Here is a 24,366-nt window from a genome sequence, read left to right as displayed (position 1 = left end):
CGAGAGGAGAGACTGGAGGGGTTTACAGGAGTACTGTGACTAGAGGAGAAGCACCATGAGCAGCAATTGTCTCTGTTGGGGGAAGTGAGGTGCCTGAACACTGACCTTCTGCTTTGCTGTCATCTACCAGCGGGCAGGCTGTCCTCAGGGTGACCGTGCTCAGCTCTGAGTGTCTCCCTCGTGTATCCACCGCATAGAGGGTAAACCTGGAAGGCAGGAAGGAAAAGGAAAAGTGTCTTTATCCCTCAGTTCCACACAGTCAGGTTGTTATGGGAACCAGCCTTCACAGGGGAAAGGCAAAATGGGGTCCAGGCTATTGGTCAGTTCTGGCATGTCAAGGAGATGTGAGATGACCTCGGGCTTAGATCAGGAGAGCACCCAGGGAAAGGAGGCAGGGCTGGGGGACAGGCCACTGTGTCCCCACACAGTATCTGTGGGGCTGTGTTTCCTCTGCCCCTCACCATCCCTGGGAGTCTTGTGGGGCTGCACCCTGCAGATGCCTGACTGCGACAGGACACAAACACCACTGGGGTGGCTCTGCCCTGCGCCGACTCGAGCATTACAACGCTGTGGCATTTGCAAGCTGGGCTCCTCTCCAGCCCTCCTGAGAGCAGAGCAGTAATTCCTGCTGTAAGCAGGCTCTGTGCTGACAAGTGACAGCTCGTACACATCCTGTGAGCAGCCCTTGAGGTTGTTTTCTCCTTCATTTCCTCACCAGGGTGGGGTTGGTAGAAGGCTGGGAATGATAGTTTCACACTTGAAGCTAATGGAGAGCATCTGATGGTAAAATATGGCTTTTGTGCTGGATGAGCATTGAATAAACAGGCTGTGGCTGCATGGGATATCCTGGGATGCTGAGCTCTGACTCCTGGTCAGAGTGTCAAAGCACTAAAATGAGGATGCTTCTTTGCAGCAGGGGTGACAATCTTCTTCCATCCAAAAGACATCAGTTCATATTTATTCTCTCTGAGCCAGGCATGGAAACTCAATCTGCCTCTGACAAAGTGCAAAAGCTGCCTCAAACCCCTCAGAGGTCTGAGATGCCTGGTGGCAGGGTACCCAGCTCCTGAGAAATAACACAGCTCCACTCTTTATCCTAAGGTAAAAGCAAGCAGCTTTTACAAATGACTGCAAGGAGTACACCAAAAGCAGCTGAAGCTTAAATGGGATTGAGACCCTGAGGTATGTTTACTTCAGGAATGGTCCTGCCTCCTCAGCATCCTCTGCAGTGCTTTTCCTCACCCCACACACGCCGATAAGAGCTGACATTTGCACGGTAGCAATTCCCAGTACAGGACATAGTCTCTCCCAGCAATTAGCATTAGTTCCTTAACAATAGTTGCTGTCTGAAAGGATGCCAGCAGACTGCCAAGGAACCCACTTGTGTGTAAGGACAACTCCCAGTTTCACAAAGCTGGGGCACGTAGGGGACTCACAGGCTGGGCTCACCCAAGGAGATGCTATTTAATTCTTTGGTGTGACATCATTTTCTTTAATTTACAAGGAACGCTGCTGGGAGTGGGAGCATCTCCTGAAGGACATCCACACTCTGCAACTTCACAAGTACCATACACAGGCTGTTCTCTCCCACTATAACTAAGGGACAGCAACAGAGTAATAGGGTAATCACAAATTCAGGGCAGGAGCCTAACTTCAGGGCTTTGCATCGCTGCCTGGAAGTGCCACCATCCCTCCTTCCCTCTAGAGCGGAGGGGTTCAAGGTGAGGACTCTCCTGCTCTGAGCAGCTAAGGCACTTGTCTCTCCAGCCTGACAGCAGGAATCTCCCTCTTTTTGGGTCCAGAAAGCACCAGCAATAGGGATACCCAGTGTTGGGTGAGGGGACCTCAGGCCCAGTGAGACAAGGAGCTGTGCAGAGAGCCAGGAGTCCTGCTGCCTGACCAGGCACTCAGCAGCAGGCAATGCTCTGCTGCTCAGCAGCATGAGCACAGCAAGCAGTAAGAAGGCTTAAGAAGAGGTTACCAACCTCCATCCCACCCTGGGGTCACTGTCTGAGCCACAGCCACTGTGGTGGTGTGTTTTCTTTTTGAAATGGGTGAGCACAGCTAATGTGTAACCTCTGATCTGCCCATAGCAGCTCAGTCAATAAGGCTCCATTAGCTCTGAGGCAATCAGTGCCCGAGCACTTTCCTTGAAAAACAGCAGACTTTTATCAAAACACAATTGTAATATCCAGCAATTAGTGCCCACATCACCTATTCCATCGCCAGTGGGGTCAGTAGGAAGCATCTCTGCTTGGCAGGGTGCTAAAGCACATCCTCCCCTCTGGGCAATGTTAAAGACCTTTGTTAGTCCTCCAATTGCACTTCTTCCCTCTGCCCAGCACACACAGAAACAAAGTCACTCAGCTGTCAAGAGCACGAGCATCTGTACTGGTCAGGCCTGGGCTAAAAAACATACATCAACAAGCAAGCCCTCATTTCATCATTCGTTTTCAGATTCTATAAGAACCTCCTCCCCTCAAATGTAAATGAAAAAAACATCAAAGTGATTGTGACCTGGTCAAAAAACCTTTGAGCGAAAAAAGTAACCACTTGAGCTCCCCTGAAAGCAATCCTCTTGCAAGGACCTTACAGGTGAGTTTTTCACCTCCATTCACTCTGAACGAGATGTTTTGGAATCAGCATCAATAAAAGCAGCACTGGGGGAAGCCGACAGCCCTGGCACTGCACAGCCCCTGCCCTCCCCAGCTCCTGCCAAAGCTCTCCAAAGGCTTCAACGTTAACTGAAGTCCAAAAGATTCCCCTGGAGCACAGTAGCATTCATAACTCTGCTTTATTGATGGGAAACAGAGACGTAGGAGGTGAAGCATTGTGCCCTGCAGAGCCTCCGTGTCATGAACAGTTTGGAAACCTGGGAGATGATGCTTTTCCATCTTGTTCTGAAGCCACTTGAGCAGCAAAACCACTTCTACGGTCAGTCAGTGGCACTGCCCACAGTACTGTTGTTTAGGATTTTCCTTTTATTCCCAGAAACAGACAATTAAGAGGAGATAGTGCAAAGATATGCAGCTCAGCATAAACCCAGCATTAACGGGTGTATCTTGCTAGTTGCATCTAAGAGAAACCTTGGGCAGATACAGGCAAGGAGCCACAGCAGGGACAGGACCAGCTGGGACCCAAAAAGCTATGAACAGGGCAACCAGGAGGGATGGGGCCATCTGCATGGCAAATGATGGGAAAACCAAAGTGAGCCTGAGAGAGGGAGGGAGCTGCCCAGAGCAGCTGGTGGGCTGGTGCTCAGGTCTGCAACACTACATGGAGATCCTCCTGCCACACTTATATTGACACACAGTGTTTGAGGCCAAGAAATCACCCATGGTGACTGAGCTGCACCTGATTATGCCAAGCTGGATAATTTGTAAAACATAATGAGGCCAAAGAGTGGTTCTGAGTGTTTTGCCCAAGGCAGAGGATCTCTGGGGTGAAGTCAAAGTCAGAAATGAAAAGGTCCCAGACCCACACTCAGTGCATGAAACCACGTCAGACAACCTGGAATGCCATATGGTAGCTACAACCTAGCAGAGCCTCCTTCATAACCTGGAGGTGTTTTGTTTAGCAATAAACCTGCCCTGTGACATTTGCTCATGTTCTCCCTGGGCTTTCCAAAGGAGCTTGAGGCTACCTGCTACTATCTCACAGCTGATGCTCTTTCTCACCTGTGCCTGCAGTGAGATCACACCTGAACACTTGATTTGCTTAAGATATATTTTGTCCAAAGAGGTTCCAAAGAGCACTTCACCCCTGGAAGCACATATGCTCTCCATATCTCCAAATGTTGCCACCTCTGCAGCAAAACACAGCACACAAAGTCCTATGAAGTAATGTCACTTAAATATTTACTAGTAAATTCAAACCTATTTGGATCCAAAGGAACTTTCAGAGAGAGTCAGAAAACAATTAACATACGGCCTCATGAAATGTCACAACACCTTCCTCGTAGATACCCCACCCAACATTGGCTGGATTTTATCACTAGGCTCAAGATGCTTCTTGAGGGAGGAATAGAAAGTGGAAGGGGGTGTTAAAGCTTCAGTTCCCAGAATCCAGTGATTGTGGAAGATCATCAATTGCGTTTAAAACAACCCATAAAAACCAGAAAATTCCTTTCTCAATGCAGAGCAAAAAGGAACCCAAATGAACCCCCAGAATGTGTTATTTATTTATAGACAACAACGTTGGCTCATGCCTTTTTAACTCCCTCTCATGATGCTCGTGATGTTTAAGTGCTTTACTCATGATCCTTATTTGCGGGAAGGGAGATAAGGACTTCTGTGTCTGACCTTCCTTAGCTCAGCAGCTGATTTCTTTATATCCTACAGAGATACCACAGGCATTTCTGTTCTGAAGGCTTGTGCACTGCTCTTCTCAAAGCCTTTGGGCTTGTGTAGCTGCTCAGTGAGATGCTGTACCACAAATGGGCTGCAGAGAAAGAAGTCTGATAAGGAGTCCAACGAGCAGTCTCACAGCTGGTAAACACCCCTGCTAAGGAACTGAGTGCCTACAAGCAGCTGGCTGCATCCAAAAGCAATGGCTGTGGGGCAAACCCAGGCTGTGCTGAGGAGATCCCTGCTCCATGTAAATGGGTGACAGGGCAGAGATGCTGCTCCTAAGCCCAAAGTCATGCAGAAATACAGTCTCACCCTTTCCAAGCTGGTGCAACCACAAGAGGCTCTTGCCAGTAGGGTTTGGCTTTAGCATGGCTGATAAACCTGGGCTCAGCATCTTGCTCTTGTGGCCACAAGGCTTGGCAATCCTTCATCCCCCTTCCCTGATGATCTCAACACAGGGATGGGCATGAGCGACCCACTTGGGCTATGCCCAGACTCAGGCACATGCAGCAATGTGCACATCCTTGTGCTCTGGAGACCCACAAGCAAACGCTGCCTTCTCCCAGACCTTTAGTACCTTCAGCTCCCAGACCTAAAGTGAGGGGCTTGTTGGAGGAAGCCCAGAGGCTGGTTGTGTGTGCATGTTTCTTTCTCCTGTACACCTTCATCTGAGTACCTCCTGGCTGGTAAAAACATCAGTAAATCATTTTCCCTGAAAGACTCTTCTTTCAAGGTTGGGGAGAGCAGGGGTGCTATGGGGTGGAGCAGAGCTGTAGGTGTTTTATCCCTGCTGCATGCCATGGGGTGTGCATGGTCCACAGGGCCATTGGGCATCCACCCACCCACTCTCATCCCCCCACCATGGGCTCATATATCTCCTGCTGAGCCTCCCAAGCACAGTCAGTGATGGCCATGGAGCAGGACAGCGGCTTATCTGCCAGCAGCACTCTGGGCAAGAATGGAAAGGGGGTGGCTGTTGAGTGCAAGCATTCCCAATAAAGAAACCATTACAATTTAAAAAGAAATCAAATCAAATAAAAAGCAGCCCATCAGCACAAGCCACAGGAATGCAGCTGAGCTTATTGGCAACTCTGTGATTTGAAATCATTAAGAAAGGTAAATTAGAACAACCCTCCTCAGTCGCTGCAGCAAATACCATGCAGACAATGAGCAGGGAGTGGTTTTTGCATGAAGAGGATTTCTTGGACTACTTGTTGTGCGCTGCCTGTGGCCTGTGCCCGTGTCCATGGTGCCAGACAGCGAGGTGGGCTGGTACCCTGGCAAGGGCATGGCCACGCTGCATCCCTGCCAGAGGCCTCTTGCAGCCTTTACAGGGCAGCAGACATACATCCCTGTGCTGCCTGGCCGGGGCTGGCAGTGCCACAAGTATTACAACTATCAGGAGCTCCTGTTAGCGCATTTAAGCCTGTCAGAAGGGCAGGGCTGGGGACAAGGAGCTGTGCTGTGGCCTCAGGCTGTGCCAACGCAGGAGGGCAGCTCATTGAAGAAGAGGAGTATCTGAGCAGCTCAGGGAGAAGCATTGAGGGAAGTGACTCCAACCTGCCACCACCACTGAGCGAAGTGCTGCCTGTGTATCAGACCTCTTTTGCAACAGGATCCATAACTCCTGTTGTGCATTGCCATTGTTGTTAGCTTTGCCATTCTGCAGAGCCTACACTGCACTAAGGAACGGTGTACAGCATCACCTTGACATGAAACATCTTCTAAAAAGCTCTCCTCACACTTCTACCACTCAAGAAAAGCATCTTTTACAAGTGGGCTTCTGTGACAACTGACTGTGCTCCCAGCAGGGTGATGGAGGAACAGGTTAGCAGCAATGCTGCTGTCACACCAGAGTATCAAAGCTTTGCTGTTACATGAATACAAGGGGTTGTCAATAAACTCTGCTCACAATTCACACCTTTTTTTCCAGAACAGCAAATGCTGTGAGACTAATCCTTACCCTCCTACAGTACCTTCAGAGCATTTCTTGCTGTTGCCTGGATCGACTCCCTCCTTGCTAGTGAAATCCCCAGCAGCACGTTCACCTTCCAGCCTTGGCTGCAACGTCTCACTTTCCCAAGATTTCCCTTGAAACCCTGTCAATAAACCCCACCAGAGCAACGATTCCCAGTACTGCCATGGCTGTGAAAGAAGGCCTTGATACACAGGCCACCTTCTGTTCCCTAGAGCCTTCCTTCTGAATGATACCTGTGTTGGAGGGCCAAGATCCCACAAGGAGCCCCTTTGCCAGCCAGACACCTTGCAGGCAGCAGTGCCAAGACTGCCTTAGGCAAAAACGTGTTTCACTGGAAACGAGAGAAAAATGTCAGTCAGTTTCAGCAGGGCCAGAGCTTCGACCAAAAGGTGCAGCACCATCACTGCAGCCCTCCTGGACACCATGTCCCCAGGGCATCCTCAGCATCCCAGGGCTGAGAGCACCAGCAGTGTCTCCTATCCCTCTGTCTTACAGATTTTGTCTCCTCCACTCCTTGCAACCACTGGCAAGAGGCAGTTAATAATTCCCTCATCCCTCACCCTTGATAAAGTTTCTGTTTCCACAGTGCATGGCTCACACTCACAGGACATCCCTTCAGGAGCAGCTTTGCAGCACTGATGATGGAAAAGCAGAGCAAACTTCTCTGGAGAGAGGGGCCGCTGCACTGCACAAAGCTTCTGAGGGAGATGTGATTTGGAGAACAGCTCCTTGGCATGGCAGTAGGACAACACACCCAAAAAAGCTGCCCTGACAAGAGATAACATAACACAGCTGATGATGCAGCCCTGGGGCTTTAGCTCCTAAACAGGCTCCAAGAAGCAAGAGTCTTATTACCTTGAAGATGCCCAGTAGACTCTCTAGGCTGTCCCACAGGGGTGGTCCCTGAACTCTGAGGACAGGATGGTGGCAGAAAAAGCAGGATTGTTAAGGAATTACCAGCTTTGAGGAGGATGGACAGAGGGTGTTTGAAGTCCATATTTCTTGGCAATTGTGTCCTTGCTTTCATCCTGCTGGCTGTGAGGATGAAGATTCACAGATGTGCTTATAAAGGCAATGCAGAATGTGGCACAATCTCCACTGCCTGTCTCATGGCCTGGGACAAGGTGGTCCCCTGTCCTTGCATGCCAAGGCCAGAGAAGGTCTCAGCTCACCCAGGATGTGACTTTTAACATCTTTTGGTGGAGTGATGAACCAGAAAGAGGTGATGCTCAGCCACTGTGGGCTGGTGCTTTTGTCTGCAGTGAAGCAAAAGCAGCTTGGATCAGTCTGTCCAGTACCAGGGTCCTTGCTCTGTCAAGATTCTAAACACAGTCCTTTGACAAAGGCCAAACAAGCTGTCTCTGACTGTGCTGCTGGAATGATCATCCCTATGCCATGGCTCCCACTGGCACTTGAGGCTGCAAACCTCAGGGACTGGGCTGGGCCTGGCTGCAGAGCATCAATGAGTGCTGAGGATGGATGGAGCTGTCCTGGGCACAGTATGGCTGAGGAGACCTTTCCCCAGGCTCTGTATTCCACATGCCCTCAGGTCCTGCACAGCCTTCACAGAGGCACTGCAATGCCCATTAATCCCTTCAGCTCTCCACAAACCGCCCAGGACCCCTCTACTCCCAAGACTGGGGTAATCCCAGGCAGCACCCACATCCTCTCCCTCTCTCTCTCCTGCTGCAATACTTTCTGCTCTCCTCTTAGGTCTGGGACAACCTTGCTCCTCCTCCCTCAGTCACAGACACCTTGAAGCCTCCAGCTCTGCAAAGGTCAGTGTTTAGGGGTAAGTCATTACTCAGGTTTTGCTTGTCTTCACACAGATCTATGGGTGGGTGGCTTTCAGCCTTCTCTGAAAGCATTAGTCCTGAGTGCTGGGTGGGTCTCCCAAGACAGACACATCACTCCAGTACCTTTCTTGGGCTACTCCTGGGATGGCTGCTGTCCTCCTCTATGAAGAGACAGCAGGGCTGTGGAAGGATGTGGCTGCAAGAGATGAGAAGGTTGTTCAGAGGAGAGAGAGAATAAATCAAACTCTTCCTGCAGTTGTGCCAGGGAGAAAGGAGAGCCAAGCAAGGCCCTGGACCCCTGCAGTGAGCTCCACAATGGAAATGTTCACAGCTAACCATGCCAGCTGTTCAACCTCCCAACGCTCTGCTAGGCTGGGCCATCGCCTGCCCTGGGGAGAAAGGGGGAGAGGAAGGTTGTGACCCTCGGCAAATTGGGAAACGTTTGCCCCTCCCAACCTCACAGTTGCTCTAAACAAGAACCAGACACTCCACAGCTTGCTACCCCAGGAGAACCCCTTCGTAGGGCTTGTTCTCATCCCTCCTAGGGGCTTGGCTTCCATCTGGGCTGCTGGTTGAAATCCAGCCCAGGCTGGTAGTGACTTCAAAGGACAGTGTCATCTGAGGAGTAGTGGGTGGTCCGTGTCAAGCGAGTCGATGGCTGACTGTTCTTATATAAGCCACCACAATAGGGCCCTCCTGCTCGACAGCCTAGAAGAAAGGCAAAGGGCTGCATCGACCGCAGGGAGCTGAGCCTGTCCTTGGCCCCGGGAGAGGTCTCGGGTGCAGGGCCAGTCATCTTAGTAGGTCAGCATGGGGAGGCGGTTGTGCACCCCTACGAGCAGAGGCTTGTAGATTGATCTATCTCTCTATCTCTCTCTCTGTTGGGTTTGTCCTCAGCACCGTAGGGCAGCCCTAGCTTTCACCCTCTGCATGAAACAAAGCAAAACAAAGCACGACAACAATAAGGGCACACAAGAGAAGGGCTTGGAGGAGGGGGAAGCCTCCTCTTGCTGCGCTTGCAGCATCCCAGGCAGGACTCAAATGTGAGACATCTGCACCTTGCACCAGGAGCAGCCGATGGGTCCCTGCATCCGCCCCGCAGCATCGGTACAGGCAGGAGGCTGGTGGCCCAGGCAGGGATGCTTCATGCCAGCAAACCCCAGCAGAAGGACACCAGCCAAGTCTACAGTCACTGCTGCCCACTGGCCTCTCCCTCCGTGCCCTGAGGCCTCTGAATCAAGGGGAGAAGGGGCACGGGCGGGAGATTCTCAGAGCTCCGCAGGCAGACAGGGAGGGAGGAGGATAGGACAAGGGGAGGGGGCTCCTGAAACAAATAATAAAAACAAAATCCCAATAAGCACGTTAGAATTCGTTTGAAGTGCAGAGGAGCTTTCAGGCAGGGTTATGTACATCTCCCAGCCCGGCGTGATTTACACATTCCTTGCAAGCAAAGGAATCTTCTCTGATTTGAAGTAAAACAGATGTTTGGGTTTTTTCCTTCTGTCCCCCCCTGCCCCCTTTTAATCATTACTTTATTGAAATGATGGTTGCACAGCTGACTAGCCCCAAGCCCTGCTAGCCCCAGCAGGCCTCCAGCAGTGGGACCAGAGACCCACTGCCCCACCTTTTGGGACAGCAGCTCATCACAGCAGTGGCCATGCCTGAGAGTGCCCAGAGTGTGGAGGCAGCCCTGCTCTACCTCAAATGCTGCTCCAGAGGCCTTGAGCCCTGCAGGTTTCTTCCCTTGCTTTCCCCTCTGTATGGAAGGATTACAACTCCCAGTGGCAATTCCTCCTCTGCAACTAGAGTCAACACAAGGATCTTCCATCCCTCTCCACTAAGCCCAAGTCCAGGTCCTACTACTATCAGTCCAGGAGATTTGCTGTGTTTGGTGGTGGACTTGCCCTTGCTCCTGCCCCTCAGCATCACACCTCAGCCCAGTTGTGCTTCGTGGACTGAGAAGGGCAGCCTGCCTGATGCCCATGGCTGGCAGCAGCCACGCTGCACATACTCCCCAGTGAGACAGCCCAGTACAGAGCACAGTGCTGGGCAGACAGGCTGGAGCTGGACCATCTCCTGGTTTGAGCACTCTGTGACTTCAGCCAAGTTACTTTGCCCCTATTTTTGTCCCATGTTTTTCACCCAGGAAAGTCACATGGGGAAGGAATTTCCCCTTTCCCAGAGGGATGCACAGCACGGAGCACAGTGAGGGTTTCAGAGTGCTGGCTGATGCTGCACACTACCAGCACAGCCATGCCCTTGAGTTTACACTCACTAATAACTCATGGTCAGCAGCAAATCCATCCGGCTCCCCCCATCTTTTCTTTCTCTGGGTTTTTTTTCTTCCAACCCCTGTTGTTATTCCTCAGTACTTCGTTGGTGGCAGGGTGGGAAGGTTTTCTGTAACGCATTCAAGTACCACTGGGACTCGCTCCCGTTCCCGTCTGGTACAAGAGATTGCACAAGAGAGAGAAACAAACGGGGATGAGGAAATGCGTGTTTATGAGAGGCAGCTCTGTCACCGTGAGCAAGGGACCCCCCGCAAGAGAGCTGGCCTGGGAGCCAGTGGAGAGTTTCCATTCTCTCCTAACACTCCATTCATGCCTGGTTTCATCCCTCCCTGGGGGTTGTGTGACTGGCTGCTGTCCCACGGCGCAGGACTCGCGCCCCCCATGCGCCGCCTTCCACATTTGTTGTTGGGTGGAAGGAGAGAGCTGCTGCTGCCTCATAAAGATAATGAACTGAAAGAGAGCAGTGCCCTTTGCTGTTGCATGCACTCCCTGTTCCCCTCCTGCAGCGGAGGAGCGGCTCCCCCTGCTCTGCACCCCAAGCCGCTGCCCTTGGGCACCCACCCTGCTGCCCCTCCTTGCAGGGTTCTTTGCTGACACCCACCATGGAGGCTTGCACAGGGCCTCCTGCTCCGTGTGCCCTGGTTGCTGTGATGAGCATCCTCCTGACCTGACTGGGAACCCACCGTATAATCCAAACCACATTGCTGCCCCATCGGATACAGTCACCAGTAAATAACCTTGACTGCAGAGCTCTGGAAGAGCCAGGGATCCTATATCACTGCTATGAATGATTTAGGATCCTACATTGTTTGCAGATGACACAGAGAGAGTCTCATCCCTTGTTAATCCCCACCCAGCCACCTTCTCCAGGACAATCCCTGCCCCACCTCCCTTCAGACAGCTCCAAATTAAAGTCACCCAGGTGACAATTAGTGCTGCCAAGCCTGTGTGTGCAGGGAGCTGCCAGGGCTGATCTCTGCACTCCTTCATGTGCTGCAGAACTCCCGGTGATGGGGGACCCCCACAAACAGGTGGGGTAGTAATAAAACCAAAAGCAATTGCCCATACACACATACTACAACCCACTTGGGTCCCTCTCCCTTCTGCTCCTGCAACCCCCTTGCCTCCTCCTCTTTCTCCACACACCTCAGTTTCATTATCTCTGATCTTGAGCTGCCTATTACATGCCTTTTGCCAACATAAATATTTAATCCTGGTGCATTGCACAGAAAGGCCCTTGTGGAGTTAGTACTTCAACTCATGTTTCCACTTGGAAAACAATTCAGCGTGTGGCAGTGCAGAAAGCACAAGCCAGGGACAGAGCTGAAAGCTGGAGGTGGCCTGTGAGAGCTCAGGTGGGTGTAGGGTGATGCAGGTGGGCATCACATCACGGGGTGGGCAGCATCAAGATAGCTCAGCTGGCGCAGCAACCAAGTGTGTTTGGACAGGTAATGGAAGAGCCGTGGGGATATGGCTGGAAGCTGTTGCCAGAGCTAGGGGTACACTGCCAGGGGAGCTCAAGGTGCAACACCTCCCTGGGCTGCAGCAGTGTTTAGGGTATTCTGGTCTCTGCAGTGCTCTTGGTTGCAATGATGTGAAAATCCCTGTGTAAGGGGTCTGCTTCACCTGCCAGAGCATGGGGTCAGTCAGACATGACCACAAGTGCACAGACACCTCAAATACATCTGCATTCCCAGAGGTTATTTAGAGCAGGATCTGTCCATGATTTCACATCACACAGGCTATGGAACAGAGGTTATGGGATAGTGGGTTTACAGGCTATATAGCACTAAGGTACTCATTCCAGCTGCTGGTATGGGAAAGCCTCACAGCAAAGTCAGGTGTCCCAGCAACAGACCCTGATTAGGTAAGCATCAGTCAAGGTGGCCAAGGTAAGCACCCAAGCCCACCTCAACTGAGCTGCCTGGCCAGTGGCCTCAGACCTTGAGCAAACATTTCCCCAGGTCCACTCCCTGAATTGAGAGTCTCTTCATACTCCTTTCTGCCAGGGCAGCAAGTCTCCACACCCAGCTCCATCAGCCCATCTAGTGAAGACAGGGCTCTCCCTCACCACCACCTCCTGAACAAAAAGCAACCCTCAGATTTTTTTTAGAAACATTTAAATTATGACATAAGCTTTGGCTCCAAGGGCTTTCAGCAAAAGCCAGGGCAGGGTATTTTCTTTCCTCTTTTCATAACAGAAACCATATTGCTGTATAATCAAATTTATCTCATTCCTGATGGAGGAAGTGAGTGTATGTGTGTGTGTGAGGTGATCAAGAGCAACGAGGGCATGTGTGCAGGGAGCAATCACTCTAAAGGAACTCAGGGCAAGTATCCTTGGGCAGTACAAGATGGCATCAGACTGAGGAGAACAAGCAGAGAACAAGTGGGCCAGAGCTCCTGCAGGGAGAATCACCCACAGCAAGTCTCACCTCACCATGTCGATGCCACCTCTGCAACCAAGCAGCTGCCTCTGGGCTTTCTCTTCTCTTTTACTACGCTGTTCTCTTCATTGTACAGAAAACCAAGCAAAAGGTGTAGGTCATTTGTAATACATTTCACACAGAATCACGGAATCCTAAGGGTTGGAAGGGACCTGGAAAGCTCATCCAGTGCAATCCCCCTGCCAGAGCAGGATCACCTAGAGCAGGTCACACAAGAACTCATCCAGATGGGTTTTGAATGTCTCCAGAGAAGGAGACTCCACAGCCCATCTGGGCAGCCCCTTCCAGTGCTCCAATTGACAGGTGGGAAAAGTCAGGAAGAAGCAGCTACTTTGAGATTACTTGCTAACCTTGAGTGTCTCCATTTTACACCTACTCTGGTGCAAATTCCACTGAAGTCAAGACAACTGTGGCTCTGCTAGTGAAGCCTGGAAGATGCTGCTCTCCCAATGGAGATGTCTGAATTCACTGGCTACTTTTGCAGCAGGTACGTGGCCATCTAAGCACTAACATAACTTGATGCAGGCAACGAGGGCTGTGAACATCTGAAGTTGAAGGACATACAACTGAAAAGGTCCCAAAATGTGGGCACTCTTGAAAAGTCCATTTTTAAGCAAGGGAATTAAGCAGGAGCAGTTGCAGTGGAGTAATTGCAGGCCATGCCTTACCACACTCCTCCTCCATCAACCAGAACCTGAGGCCACCTGAGATCTCATGAGCAACAGCTCCCACCAACTGCAACATGGTCTGGCCAGACCCCATGATTAAAGACAAGACAATCATGGAAAAGCACAGATCACTCAATATCCTCAAACTAGGACAATACAAGCAAATTTCTTTTGCAGGTGGGGAAACAAGCCCAAAACCCAAGGAATAAATGAAAGGTTTCTCTTTAGCTACTGGGAAGCAGCTGAGTTCAGCAGCCACTTGTGTATGGGCTCCATCTCCCACACAACTCCAGCTGGGAACCAGCCTTGTCCTGGGACTTTGAGGGGAAACAGGGGTGGCAGAGCTGGAGGAGTCACTGTGTGATGATGAACTCTGGTGTGGCAGGACCAGGAGGTGTGTGTTTACACAAGTGGTGTTCTGTGCAAGCCAAAGATTAAAAGAGATTTAAAAAAATACACAACAAAAGAAGAAAAAAGGAAAAAGGAAGCTAACAAAGTGTTCTCTGAGAGGCAAGGCTGGTGAGGGACTCTGTGCTCCTGTTACAAGAAAAGGATGGGATGGAATGTGCTGCAGGTGTCCTTTGGAAAATGAAACAAAACATTGTTTAACCAGCTTTATGGACTTGCAGATCATATATGAGATATATGCACACTGCTGGTCTGAGCTGGGACAGACCTTGAAGGTAACAGCATCCAAAATTTGCCTCTAGAGTGTGGAGAAAAAGATAGGCAAAAAGGATTAGCTTGTGATTTATCTTTTTATTTGGATAAGCATTTCCTTTTGGGCCAAATATCTCCAGCTTTGAGGACCTGGGGTCCCATCCAGAGTCTGTGAGAGCTGATTTACTCCATGGGCTGTGGGTATGGCTCTAGGGTCAGATAAGGCCTGTGAGTGCAGCAGTATCTGAACACCTGGGCAGCAGTGCAGCTTGACACATCCATCCTGGGGTATATTTCTCTATATAACTGAGTCCCTTTTGGCCACTCCTTGAAGTTAGATTTAGCCTATCAACAGCTTGAGTTGTCTGCAAACATCAGGTTGAGCCGCTACTGGTCACAGGGAAACAGTCAAAGGAGGAGGCAGAAACTTCCCACCCAAACATCAACGTCTTGGCTAGTGATGTGTGAACCCACACATGGAAAATCCAACCTTCATTTTCAGAGATAAAGTCTGTCTGGGGTGTAGCAGAGCTGTCCAGCCACAAAACAATGCACAGTGAGGGGACAGTCACTCTAGAAGGGACCTGGGCAGGAAAACATCACCAGCACCATACTACATAAGGCTGTGTCTGGCCTGGGCAGGATTGGAGCCCTCCACATCACACTTGCCTGTGACTTAAATTCCAGGACCAGTATGGGCAGAGCTTGTTTTGGGCTGTGTGCAGCCTAGCAAGACTTGAAGTAGGACCTGGAGCTGCAGCTGAGATATAACAGTGCCTCTTGGTGTCAAAGCGCTGGTGCTGCCCCAGGGAAGGCAAGCAAGCATCACCCTTGTGTCAAGCCACGAAGAAGTTGAGGTGACAGGAGCTTCACCTGCACTCTGGCAACAGAGGAGAAACTCCAGCTGGCAAAGTGGCATCACCCACTGCCTCCTGTACTGGGAAAAAAACCCTCATTTTGCTGCCAGTTTGGCTTTGCTGGGAAAAATCCTCACTAATACACTGAGAACAAGAACAGGGAGAGCATGAGACACCAAGCCAGCCAGGGGCATGGCTCAGGTGGCTGTGTACTCTCAGGTACCTGGGTGCCAGACTGCATGAAGAAATTAGGAAGAAGAGACCATATTTTTGTGCAGGGGCATTGCTTAATCCTCTGACCAAAAAAAATCAACTCCCTGAAGTGCTCTTCTGAAGTGAGGCTTATGTGAAGGGTGAGCAAGGGCATCTCTTGACTCTGCTCAGCTCCAGCCCACTGAAGAGCATCAAGCATCTCACATCACCTCCAGCTAGGACATGGCCAACAAGAACAAAAACATTTTCCCTTCTTCTGATCCATTTCTTCCCTACAAGATAAAAGAAACATCCACACCAAGCAGTGAATTCCCCGTGTACTGGAAGTGGTGGGGGCTCAAACCCTGCTGTAAGAGTCAAATCAACACAGCCCTCAGCTTCCCAACCTTCAGGAAGAAGGTGCTCCATACCACAGAGAACTGATGAACAAAAGAACTGACTCCAGTGCAGTAGCACAATGCAGCTTTCACTGGCTCAGAGGCAAATCAAAGCCAGCAAGGCCTCTGCTGATATTTATATCACATCTTTTGTATTTACTCTCCCATTAGTCAATGAGGTAAGACTTGGATGGATCTATGTTAGTGGCATTAGGTTTCTACACACTCAGAAATAAGAATACACTCCAAGTCCTAACTGTAAAGGGCTGGTGATAGGGGATTGGTGATGGGGAAAAGGTGGAATTGCAAAGGTCCATCTGTCTACCAACAAAGAGGCCAAACTCCTCCTCTCCACCCTGTAACGATTTCCAGGAAGAATCCTGTATTCACACACTCCCTCAGCTGCAATCCCCTACATAATGACCTGTCCATGCCTCAGAAGCAGAGAATTTGGGGAGGATAACCTGGTCTTTCCAGAAAGGAGGAGGGAGGTGCTCATACACTTGGCAGATACTAAGGAAGAAGGTTCTACTGAGGTCAGTGGAAAGGCATCTCCTGATTCCAGATCTGTCCCAGGTGGATGAACGGTTGTGACAGAGACAGATCAGGAGGATTCAGGAACAAATCCAGCTTTTAGAAGTGTGATGGCAAAGGATCACTGTAGCAATGCTGCTGCTGCAGCACCTGGAGGCCCTGATCCAATTCACCTGTACGCTGAGACAGCAAGAGGGAACGTAAAACCTGAGCTTAGAACAGACAGGCAAACGGATGACGATGAAAGGCATCTTAAATCACTCAGTGGAGCAAATGGTAAAGCTGGGAAGAGCCTCCAGCACCTTGACCAGCCATGAAGGAAGCATGAATGTCTCCTTTTATATGTGTGTCCTCCTAATTGTGGAAACCAACAGGAGCCCAACCTTCCTCCATGCACGAGACCTCATTAATACCATCACAAAGAGAGATTATCTCCTTCTGCTGAACCCCTAGCCTTCCTGTACAGACCATCTTTCATGAGGCCAATCCCCTTCTACTGTAGTGACCTGCACATAGCCCAGATAGCTCAGTGTTGGACTGAGGTCAGCAAAAACAACACCACATCTGACTCAGCATTTGGGCAGCCTGGTTCTGAAGCAACCCTGAACTGCTGAGGAAAGCTGAGCCTGCATTTAGATCACAGGCCTGGGATTTAGCAAGCACTTGTTTGACTCCTGACTTGCCTTGTCTGAGCTTCCGCAAGCCAGAAATGCCTGAGAAGAAACTACAGCCACACGCTGTTTGGCTTCAGGAAGCTGGGGAGCATGTGGAATAGAAGAGGTGGATTTAGTGAAGCAGCACAGCTCCTGTGCACACAGGGGACTCGGCCAAGGGTTGTAACAGATGTGTTTTAATCCATGCCACTGAGCTATTTGGGATTTGCCTCCGATTGCTCCAATACTCATTCACGTGTCTTCCTGATGGAAGCCCAACAATAACAATTAGTATCATATAAGGAGCAGCAGACTGCTGCCAGCATTAGCACACTCTTGAGCACCAAGGGTTTCCATTCCACTTTTTATCCCAGCTATGCACAAGGCAGAGGTCAGTCAACATTAATCAGCCTTGCTCTGGGCCAGCTCCTTCAGCACATTTAGCTTGCTGAACTGCAATCGCTGTCTCTCTGTGCTTTGATGGGTTCCCCCCACTCAATACCTTTGCCCCTTTCCTTAAGCTCACTAAAAAAACAGTATGTTCACTGTTAGGCAGCATATGACAGAGGCTAAGCCTGACCATGCCAACAATGGCTTCCAGACTCTACAGGGGATGGCACTGGCTGGAGAGGGCTTGATGGGTTTCGGCTGCAGGTGGGAGCCTTGAGTTATCCTGAGGTCTAACCAAATCCCCTTCCATCTGATAGCACTGGCTGACCTTCATCTCCTAGGAAGGGGTTTCCACTTCTCCAACAGTCCTGATACACTCTTCCAGAGCCCTCAGGCTGGTTCAGGATCACCCTGGGGAAACCCTATCGGAGCCAGCAAAGGGAATGTAAAGCGGAGGCTCCTTCTCAGCACATGAACACGCTCCAAGGAAAGGCTCTGGAAAGGATCCTGATGACTTCCATATTATTTCCAGTAAATTTTGTGCTGATTCTTGGCACAAACATCGGAAATGAATAGGCTGGGTCAGGAATGTAAATAAAATGAAACATTGGGATTTAATCTAATCTATAATTATAGTATCTGTGGCGCAGGGAAGTCGTTGGTGTGTTTGCACTGCAGCTCCATCGAGAAGCTGGAGGGGGTTTTCATTTCCCTTTCCAAAACTTCCCTTTTTGGCTGAGGGATACTTGGTGTCTCCCCAAGTATTTGAAATGAACGTGCTGAGCTGGCAGAGCTGCTTTCCAGCAGCCGATCAGGTACAGCTCAGCAAAGAAACATCCCCAGGCACTCGAGGAATGACAGGGTGAGAAGCTGAGATGGATGAGCTGGGCTGAGGGCTCAGAGAGGCAATGGGATGCACAAGAGAAGCTCTGTCTTCACTATCTCCAGTGAAGAGATGTTGGCTTTGTAGGGTGCTGAGCTATGTGAGGGCCATGAGCAATGTAAGCTCAGTCCTCCAGGCTGAGCGACCTCTGAGACAAGCCAGAGCCCTTTCTCTTGACTGTTGTTGGGTGCTCAGAGCATCACAAGTTGCCTGTCACAGCATGGTGCTCCCAAACCCTCAGTCTGATTGGCATTAACTGCTGGCCAGGCTGGCTGGTGCCTGCAAATCAAGCACTTCACAGACATATAGACATCTCTCCCTCTGCCTTCCTCATCCTATCCTCTTCCAGAACCACCTGGGAGGAAGCTTGACAGACTGCTCTGGTCTAGCAGACCTCAGAGGGGAACAACCCCTTCTCCTGTGATGCATTGTGCAAGAACTCCAAGACTTTTGTTTTTTAAAAGTTTAAACCAAACTTGACAGCCTTCAAGGACCACCCTCAGTGTCTCTGTGTGCATGGACACAAGTGCCCTCACACGTCTGCAGCACAGCTCCCCACAGATGGGCACTCCTGTCTGACAGCCTGCAGGAGTGCCCATGGAGCACAAGCATCTTGGCTGACATGATCTACTTTCCCTCTGAAAACCCTCTGTGCAGGGACTTGCATTCCAACCCCACTGTGCTACAGGCAAGAGGAAGAAAAGGGGTGACAGGCAACATGTTTTTGTCAGATTGAAATCGCAAAGGACAAAGAAATGAGTTCTTTTGTTAGTTTATGTTTTGAAGTTACAGAAGTCTCAGAAGCAGAGGAATCAATCAATTTATTTGTTTGCTTGTAGAACATTTTTGGGTTTGTTTTTCATACAAGCCCAGCTTTGATCTCAGGCTGGTAACACTCCAAATGAACGGTCAACAGCAGAGTGTAATTGCTGCAGGTACTACAGAAGAAAAGGGGCAGGATGTCTGACATTTACAGAGCAGAAGAGACCTCCATGGTCTCAGGATCCCCTCTCTTGGTTTACAGGATACCATCAGACTACTCATCAAGCAAAGCCATTTGCTTTTGAAGCACTCTGATGCTGCAGACTGTGTGCACACCTAACAGCCCAGAGAAAAGCACAGGTCCCTGCCGAGTGGCTGTAATCAGGATCATACCCAGAGCCTTCCCAGATACTGGTTTTCCACAGAAAGAAATGAAACAAGTAGAAGAAATTCGATTTCAGAACTGACCTCATGCCTGTGTTTCTGCTGTTGTTACATCTGTGTGGGCTCAGAACAGAATCTCAGCCTCGCATTTCACTGCTCTGGCTTTCTTCATGCTGTGTTGCAACTGTACAGACATCTGAAGGAGGAATATTTAATGTGTGTGCCTGTGAATCTGAGAATGCACAGATGCCAAGTAAACATGTACTGGTTGGGTCCCAGGTTGGAGTTAGGTGTGTGTGTGTGTGCTGGCTGTGCATGCACCCTGAGCAGGAGGAGCATTGGAGCTGATGCCAAGGAGGGTCTGCTGTACTCTGTACACACATTTTTTGGATGCCCAGCTGTGTGGGTTCATGTATCACAGGTTCCAACATGAACATGTGTCCATACATATGCTCTTAAGTGTGGGAAGCCCTGGGAAAGGTGTGCCAAGCCCTGCTGAGTATTAGCTGTGGGACACAGACAACACTGTGTTAACCCCAGGGTCTGTTCCCACACAAGGATGAGGTCCTTCTCTATGCCAGGAGACTGCTGTCTGCCTACAGCCATGGCTCCCCATAGAAAGCTGCTGTCCCTTACTCAGAGGCAGTCTCAGAGCAGGAGCTGCCCAAAGACACCCAGGACACAGGGCATTGCTGACTCTGTACCCCCTCCATGGCAGTGTGCCTCACACTGAGAGTCAGAAGCCTGGCTTTGACCAAAGGGATGACAAAACCCTGGACAAAATTTTCTGCCTTCCACCCAAGTCTGACCCATCAGGAATTAGATCACAGAGCCCCTAAAGCAATGGATGAGTGTAACCACCCCCGTCTCTGCAGACAGGGAAGATGATTTGGCAGCCCAGGCTGTCCAAGAGCCAGACCTTCTGGCTCCCAGCTCTGTGCATTGACCTCAGCAGCAGTCTCCTCTTAAAACCCAGTGGCTCTTCCCTCTCCCAGTGCCCCTGGCAGCTGTAAGCACAATGGCTGAGAGCTCACAACTGGCTGACTTTATGGCCAGCAGGTTCTTAGCAAGCTCTATGGTAGCTCCAGCCTCTCCCTGGCACCTTTACAGAGCAGCTCAGTTCCCAGAGATATTAATAATTATATTTATGCATGACATATATTTAACAAGAAAACATCTACAATTATTAAATAGCAAGAGACATCACTTGGAGCCCACTCCTGGACACAGCCCTGCTCAAGAGATGAGCAATAAAGGCTTCTTCTTCAGAAGCTGTCAACATACTTAACCAGGGGGTGGTGGAGAGGGAGGCAAAGGGAAAGTATTAATCAAGACCTTAAAAAGTTCTTGCTGACAGACCATTTGCCAGCTCTCACTTTAAATGCTTTTGTGGTCCCATAAAAAGTTTCATTGCTCACTACAAAATGTGTTTTAATTATTACAGTTGCTCTGACATTAAGCCCTGGGTGTTTCTCTCCTGCTCACTCTGCCTCTCCTCCACCTCCTTCTCTTTTTCCTTATTTTTTTTCCTATCCTACTGTCTTGACTCCTGAGACCTCTCTCATGACAGAGAATGCCCTGGCTAATGAGACAGGTTCAAAAGCCCAGACTCCCTCCAAATGATAATGAAGAAGTTAATATTCAGGTCCTGGAATTAGTGCTTTGCTTTGGACACTGATTACTCCACAGGATTCAAACCAAAAATCCAATCCCACGTGCCCAAAGAATACCACAGAAGAGTCCAGTGAACAAGAACATCAGCACGGCCATGGCCAGTCACCCCTACAGAGGTAGCTGGGTAGTGGAAGACACATGTGGTGTCTCTCTGATCTGCTATATGGGTCCTACAAATATAAACAGCAACTTACATAAACACCACCCATCACACTTCTGACATCTGGCTGTTTCAGTCCACAGGGCATTTGGCAACTTGCTTCAGTCTGACCAGACTAGCTCAGTTCACCCATGAGACACAAGTCTGCCACCAGGCAAGGACATGGAAGCCCAGGATACTAAAGAAGTGAGTTGAGTTATTTCAGTGGAGTCTCCCACAGACTCCCAGTGCCTCCAGCACTGTACTGGCAGTCACTGGTTTTCCATTTCACTAGCTAAGCTTAGCACTCAAAGCAACAAAAAGAATCTCATCATTTGTCCAGTGTCTTGGGTAACACAGGGCTGACCAAAGAGGTCCATAATAACTCTACAGCATTGGAGATCCCTTCTTGTCCCCAGCACCTCCCCACATGCCTCTCCTTACTTGTACAGACCATCTGGTTCCAGGCACTTGAAAATGACTGAATAGAGGCTGGTTTCAGGGACATCTCCGTGGCTCCTACCCGCTGCCACACAGGATGTTGCAAGGCCAGAAAGCAAATCATCCGCAAAGCTCAGGGATTCTCCTGGAGAGCAAAGAGACGAGTAAGACCAAAACATCAATACAGGTGCAACATTATTGGTGACCATTTAAAAACCACTGCAGGACTGCACCTACATAGCACAGACATCAACAAAGTCTCATTGGCTGTGGCTGGTAGGAATAGCCCTGGGTCTATATGGAAGATATCACCTACAGACAAAGCAGGTAGAAAACACACTTGAGCCATCACTGGCAGGGTGACCCACTGCAGAAACCCAGGGCACTGCCAAACCATTGCTTGGCCAGCAGAAAGGTGCACTCACAGAGCATCCAGGCAACACATGGCCTCATCACAAACCCCACACACAGGTCCACCAGCAAGGGCAGGCTCCAGGAGCCAACAAGCCTAGAAGCCTGGTTAAATAAGCTTCACCTGTCTGGCTAAATAGGCTTCACCTGCCTGGCTAAACAGGCTTCACCTGCCTTCACTGCACTTCTACTTCTTTAAAGGGATGAGTGTCTTTTTCAAAGTGAAATGTCTATCTGATATGTGAGATTATCAGGAAAGGAGATCTTTTTAGAGCTTGGATGGAACTGCTGTCAATGTGCTGGTTTTTCTGTCTGCATGGCTGTGGGGTTTTTAATTCAATGAAAATCAGTAGCTTTGCATTCCCTTTCAGGTGCTCTCTGCCAGCTCATGGAGCTTTGACTGGAGTTCCTTCATCTGTGCTGAAAATATAAGCATTCAAAGAAAAAAAAAATCATTTAAAATGCTGAAAAAATGTTTGGGGTTTCTTTTTTGTCTTCTGGTTTATAAAGCTTAATATACACTTAGATCATTACACACAGCTGAAAATGAAAATGCTCCATTTACTAAGCTTTTGGAGCCTGATTATCCACTGCCATGCAACCTGTCTCCTTGCAGTGGTCAGGCTGTCCATCAGTTAGAGCTCATTGCATTCAATTCCCATTTTACAGCACTGTAACTGAAAGCCCAAGGTGCCAAGCAGTGCAAAAAAAAGGAGCAGCTGCCCTGGTCATGCCCCCATTCTCACTGAATCGGAGAAAGGGCTGCTGCAGTTGATAGAGTTATGCTGGTATAAGCAAACCTGGACCCAGATTGCTGTGCCAGGTACCTTGTGCATGAGTAAATGTCACGACACCGCAGCAGAGGGAGGAGGAAAAATCCCTTCTCAGCATTTTCCTTTATTTTCCTAAAACCAAAAGTGACTGAGGACTCCTGAAGTGAAGCACAAGTCTAGGTTCTTGACATAGACTGTAAGAAATAACCCAGTGGTAAAACCAGCCCAGAATGTCTCGTTGTGCCACTGGATTAACCAGGTAGAAGGACAAATCCTCTCCACAGCCCCTCCAAACCGCATTTGCGTCTTGTCTCAAAATATACAACTCGGTAACAAATGTCCCCCTTGGCTAGAGAAAAGAGCAGCAATAAATTCTTTTCCTCCCTAAAGGAATCCAAGCCTTAATTATTCATTTTAATGCTCCCAGCATGACTTGTTCTTTCCAAACTTTTTTTCAAGCAGCTCTGTCACTGGTGTCTGGAGCTTAACCCAGTTCCCAGCGCTGGGTCTGTACCAACCCCCAAGTCAACTCAATGGGTAGGTTGGCAGTGGTAAAATCACTGCTTGGAAGTCATGAGTGTTGAATGGCCTTAAGCAAGCCCCTTAGCTCTGGTTTTATGGTTTAAACAAACAAAACCCTATTGCTCATTTCCAACTTTCATTTCTGTCTCTTTTCATCTGACATGGGGCTGGACTTGGGGAACTCCCCATCACCAGAAGTCACTGGGAACAGACACTGCTGTGACTTGCAAGCTACATGACTCACAGACATGTAATGAAGAAGCAGGACCAGCTTGTGTTGCTGAATTAGAGCAAGAGCTTTTAAGCCTCTTTGGACATCAAGCAACCTCTGAACCAAGAAGGGACAGATCGTGCCTACTCTGGGATCTCACTCAGGGTTGAGAGACAGATAACAAAGGCTAGCAAAGAAAACAGCTGTGCAAAGGGACTGGGCTAAGCAACTGGGTAAGACCTAGGGGAGATTTGGGCTGGCAGTCCAAGGGTACAAGCAGATTCAGTCAGGCCATCTGTACCAAGGAGTACAAGAGATGGGCTGGAAGACAAAAACACAGGGGTGAGACAGCGGATGCAGAGAGTGAAAATAGACTTGCAGGAGATTGGAAACAGGATGGAAAGCATCAGGTGCAACCACTGAATTGAAGAGTGTGTTAAAATTGCACAGACACTTCTCCTTTAGGCACCCACTAATTTCTGAGTGCTCGTCTTTGGAAGGTCATTCATGATGTGTGTAGCTGTGAGGGGAGAGAAGCAGGCTAGCAGCCATCAATGTCTCAAAGCACAGCGACGGCTCTGTCACACAAGGGTCTGGTCTGCCATGGAGTCCAATCAGGCCTGCCTAAGTTGCAGTGTGTGTTTCTGTTCCCCTGTACAGCAGGAAATGAAGCTCTCAGGGTCTGCCAACACAGTGTCAACTTGGGTTAAACCCAAACACTTGCAATAAAATCCCTACAGCAAGAGGGTGCTTTGTGTTCAATCCCAAGCCTCTGAAGAACTTTCCCCTCTCTTTGGCCCTGCTACAATCAAACAAAAGCAAAGAGTTTGTTATGAAAACAGCAAAACAGATGCTAGTAAAGGTGCTGAAACCTCAGCCCCAGGCTGGAGTCTTTCTGCACCTGTATAAGCAGCAGTGAGATTGTTCGTGGTGCCAGACTGCATGGACCACAG

The 24,366-nt window shown here is 49.6% G+C and overlaps 1 protein-coding gene across 1 annotated transcript in view; it reads right to left on the bottom strand.

The window, feature by feature from the left end:
• ASTN2 (astrotactin 2) overlaps window positions 1-24,366 on the bottom strand; it is a 319,116-nt gene that overhangs the window by 7,613 nt on the left and 287,137 nt on the right. The window contains exons 20-21 of the mRNA XM_062011422.1: window positions 21,500-21,641; window positions 106-206 (exon numbers count right to left, since the gene is read on the bottom strand). Coding sequence (XP_061867406.1) covers window positions 106-206; window positions 21,500-21,641 — 243 coding nt within the window. The remainder of the gene's footprint in view (window positions 1-105; window positions 207-21,499; window positions 21,642-24,366) is intronic.

This window comes from Colius striatus, chromosome 19 (assembly GCF_028858725.1).
Source record: "Colius striatus isolate bColStr4 chromosome 19, bColStr4.1.hap1, whole genome shotgun sequence".
NCBI lineage: Eukaryota > Metazoa > Chordata > Aves > Coliiformes > Coliidae > Colius > Colius striatus.
The sequence above is the reverse complement of the archived record's forward strand: the minus strand, read 5'-3'. Positions and strand labels throughout refer to the sequence as shown.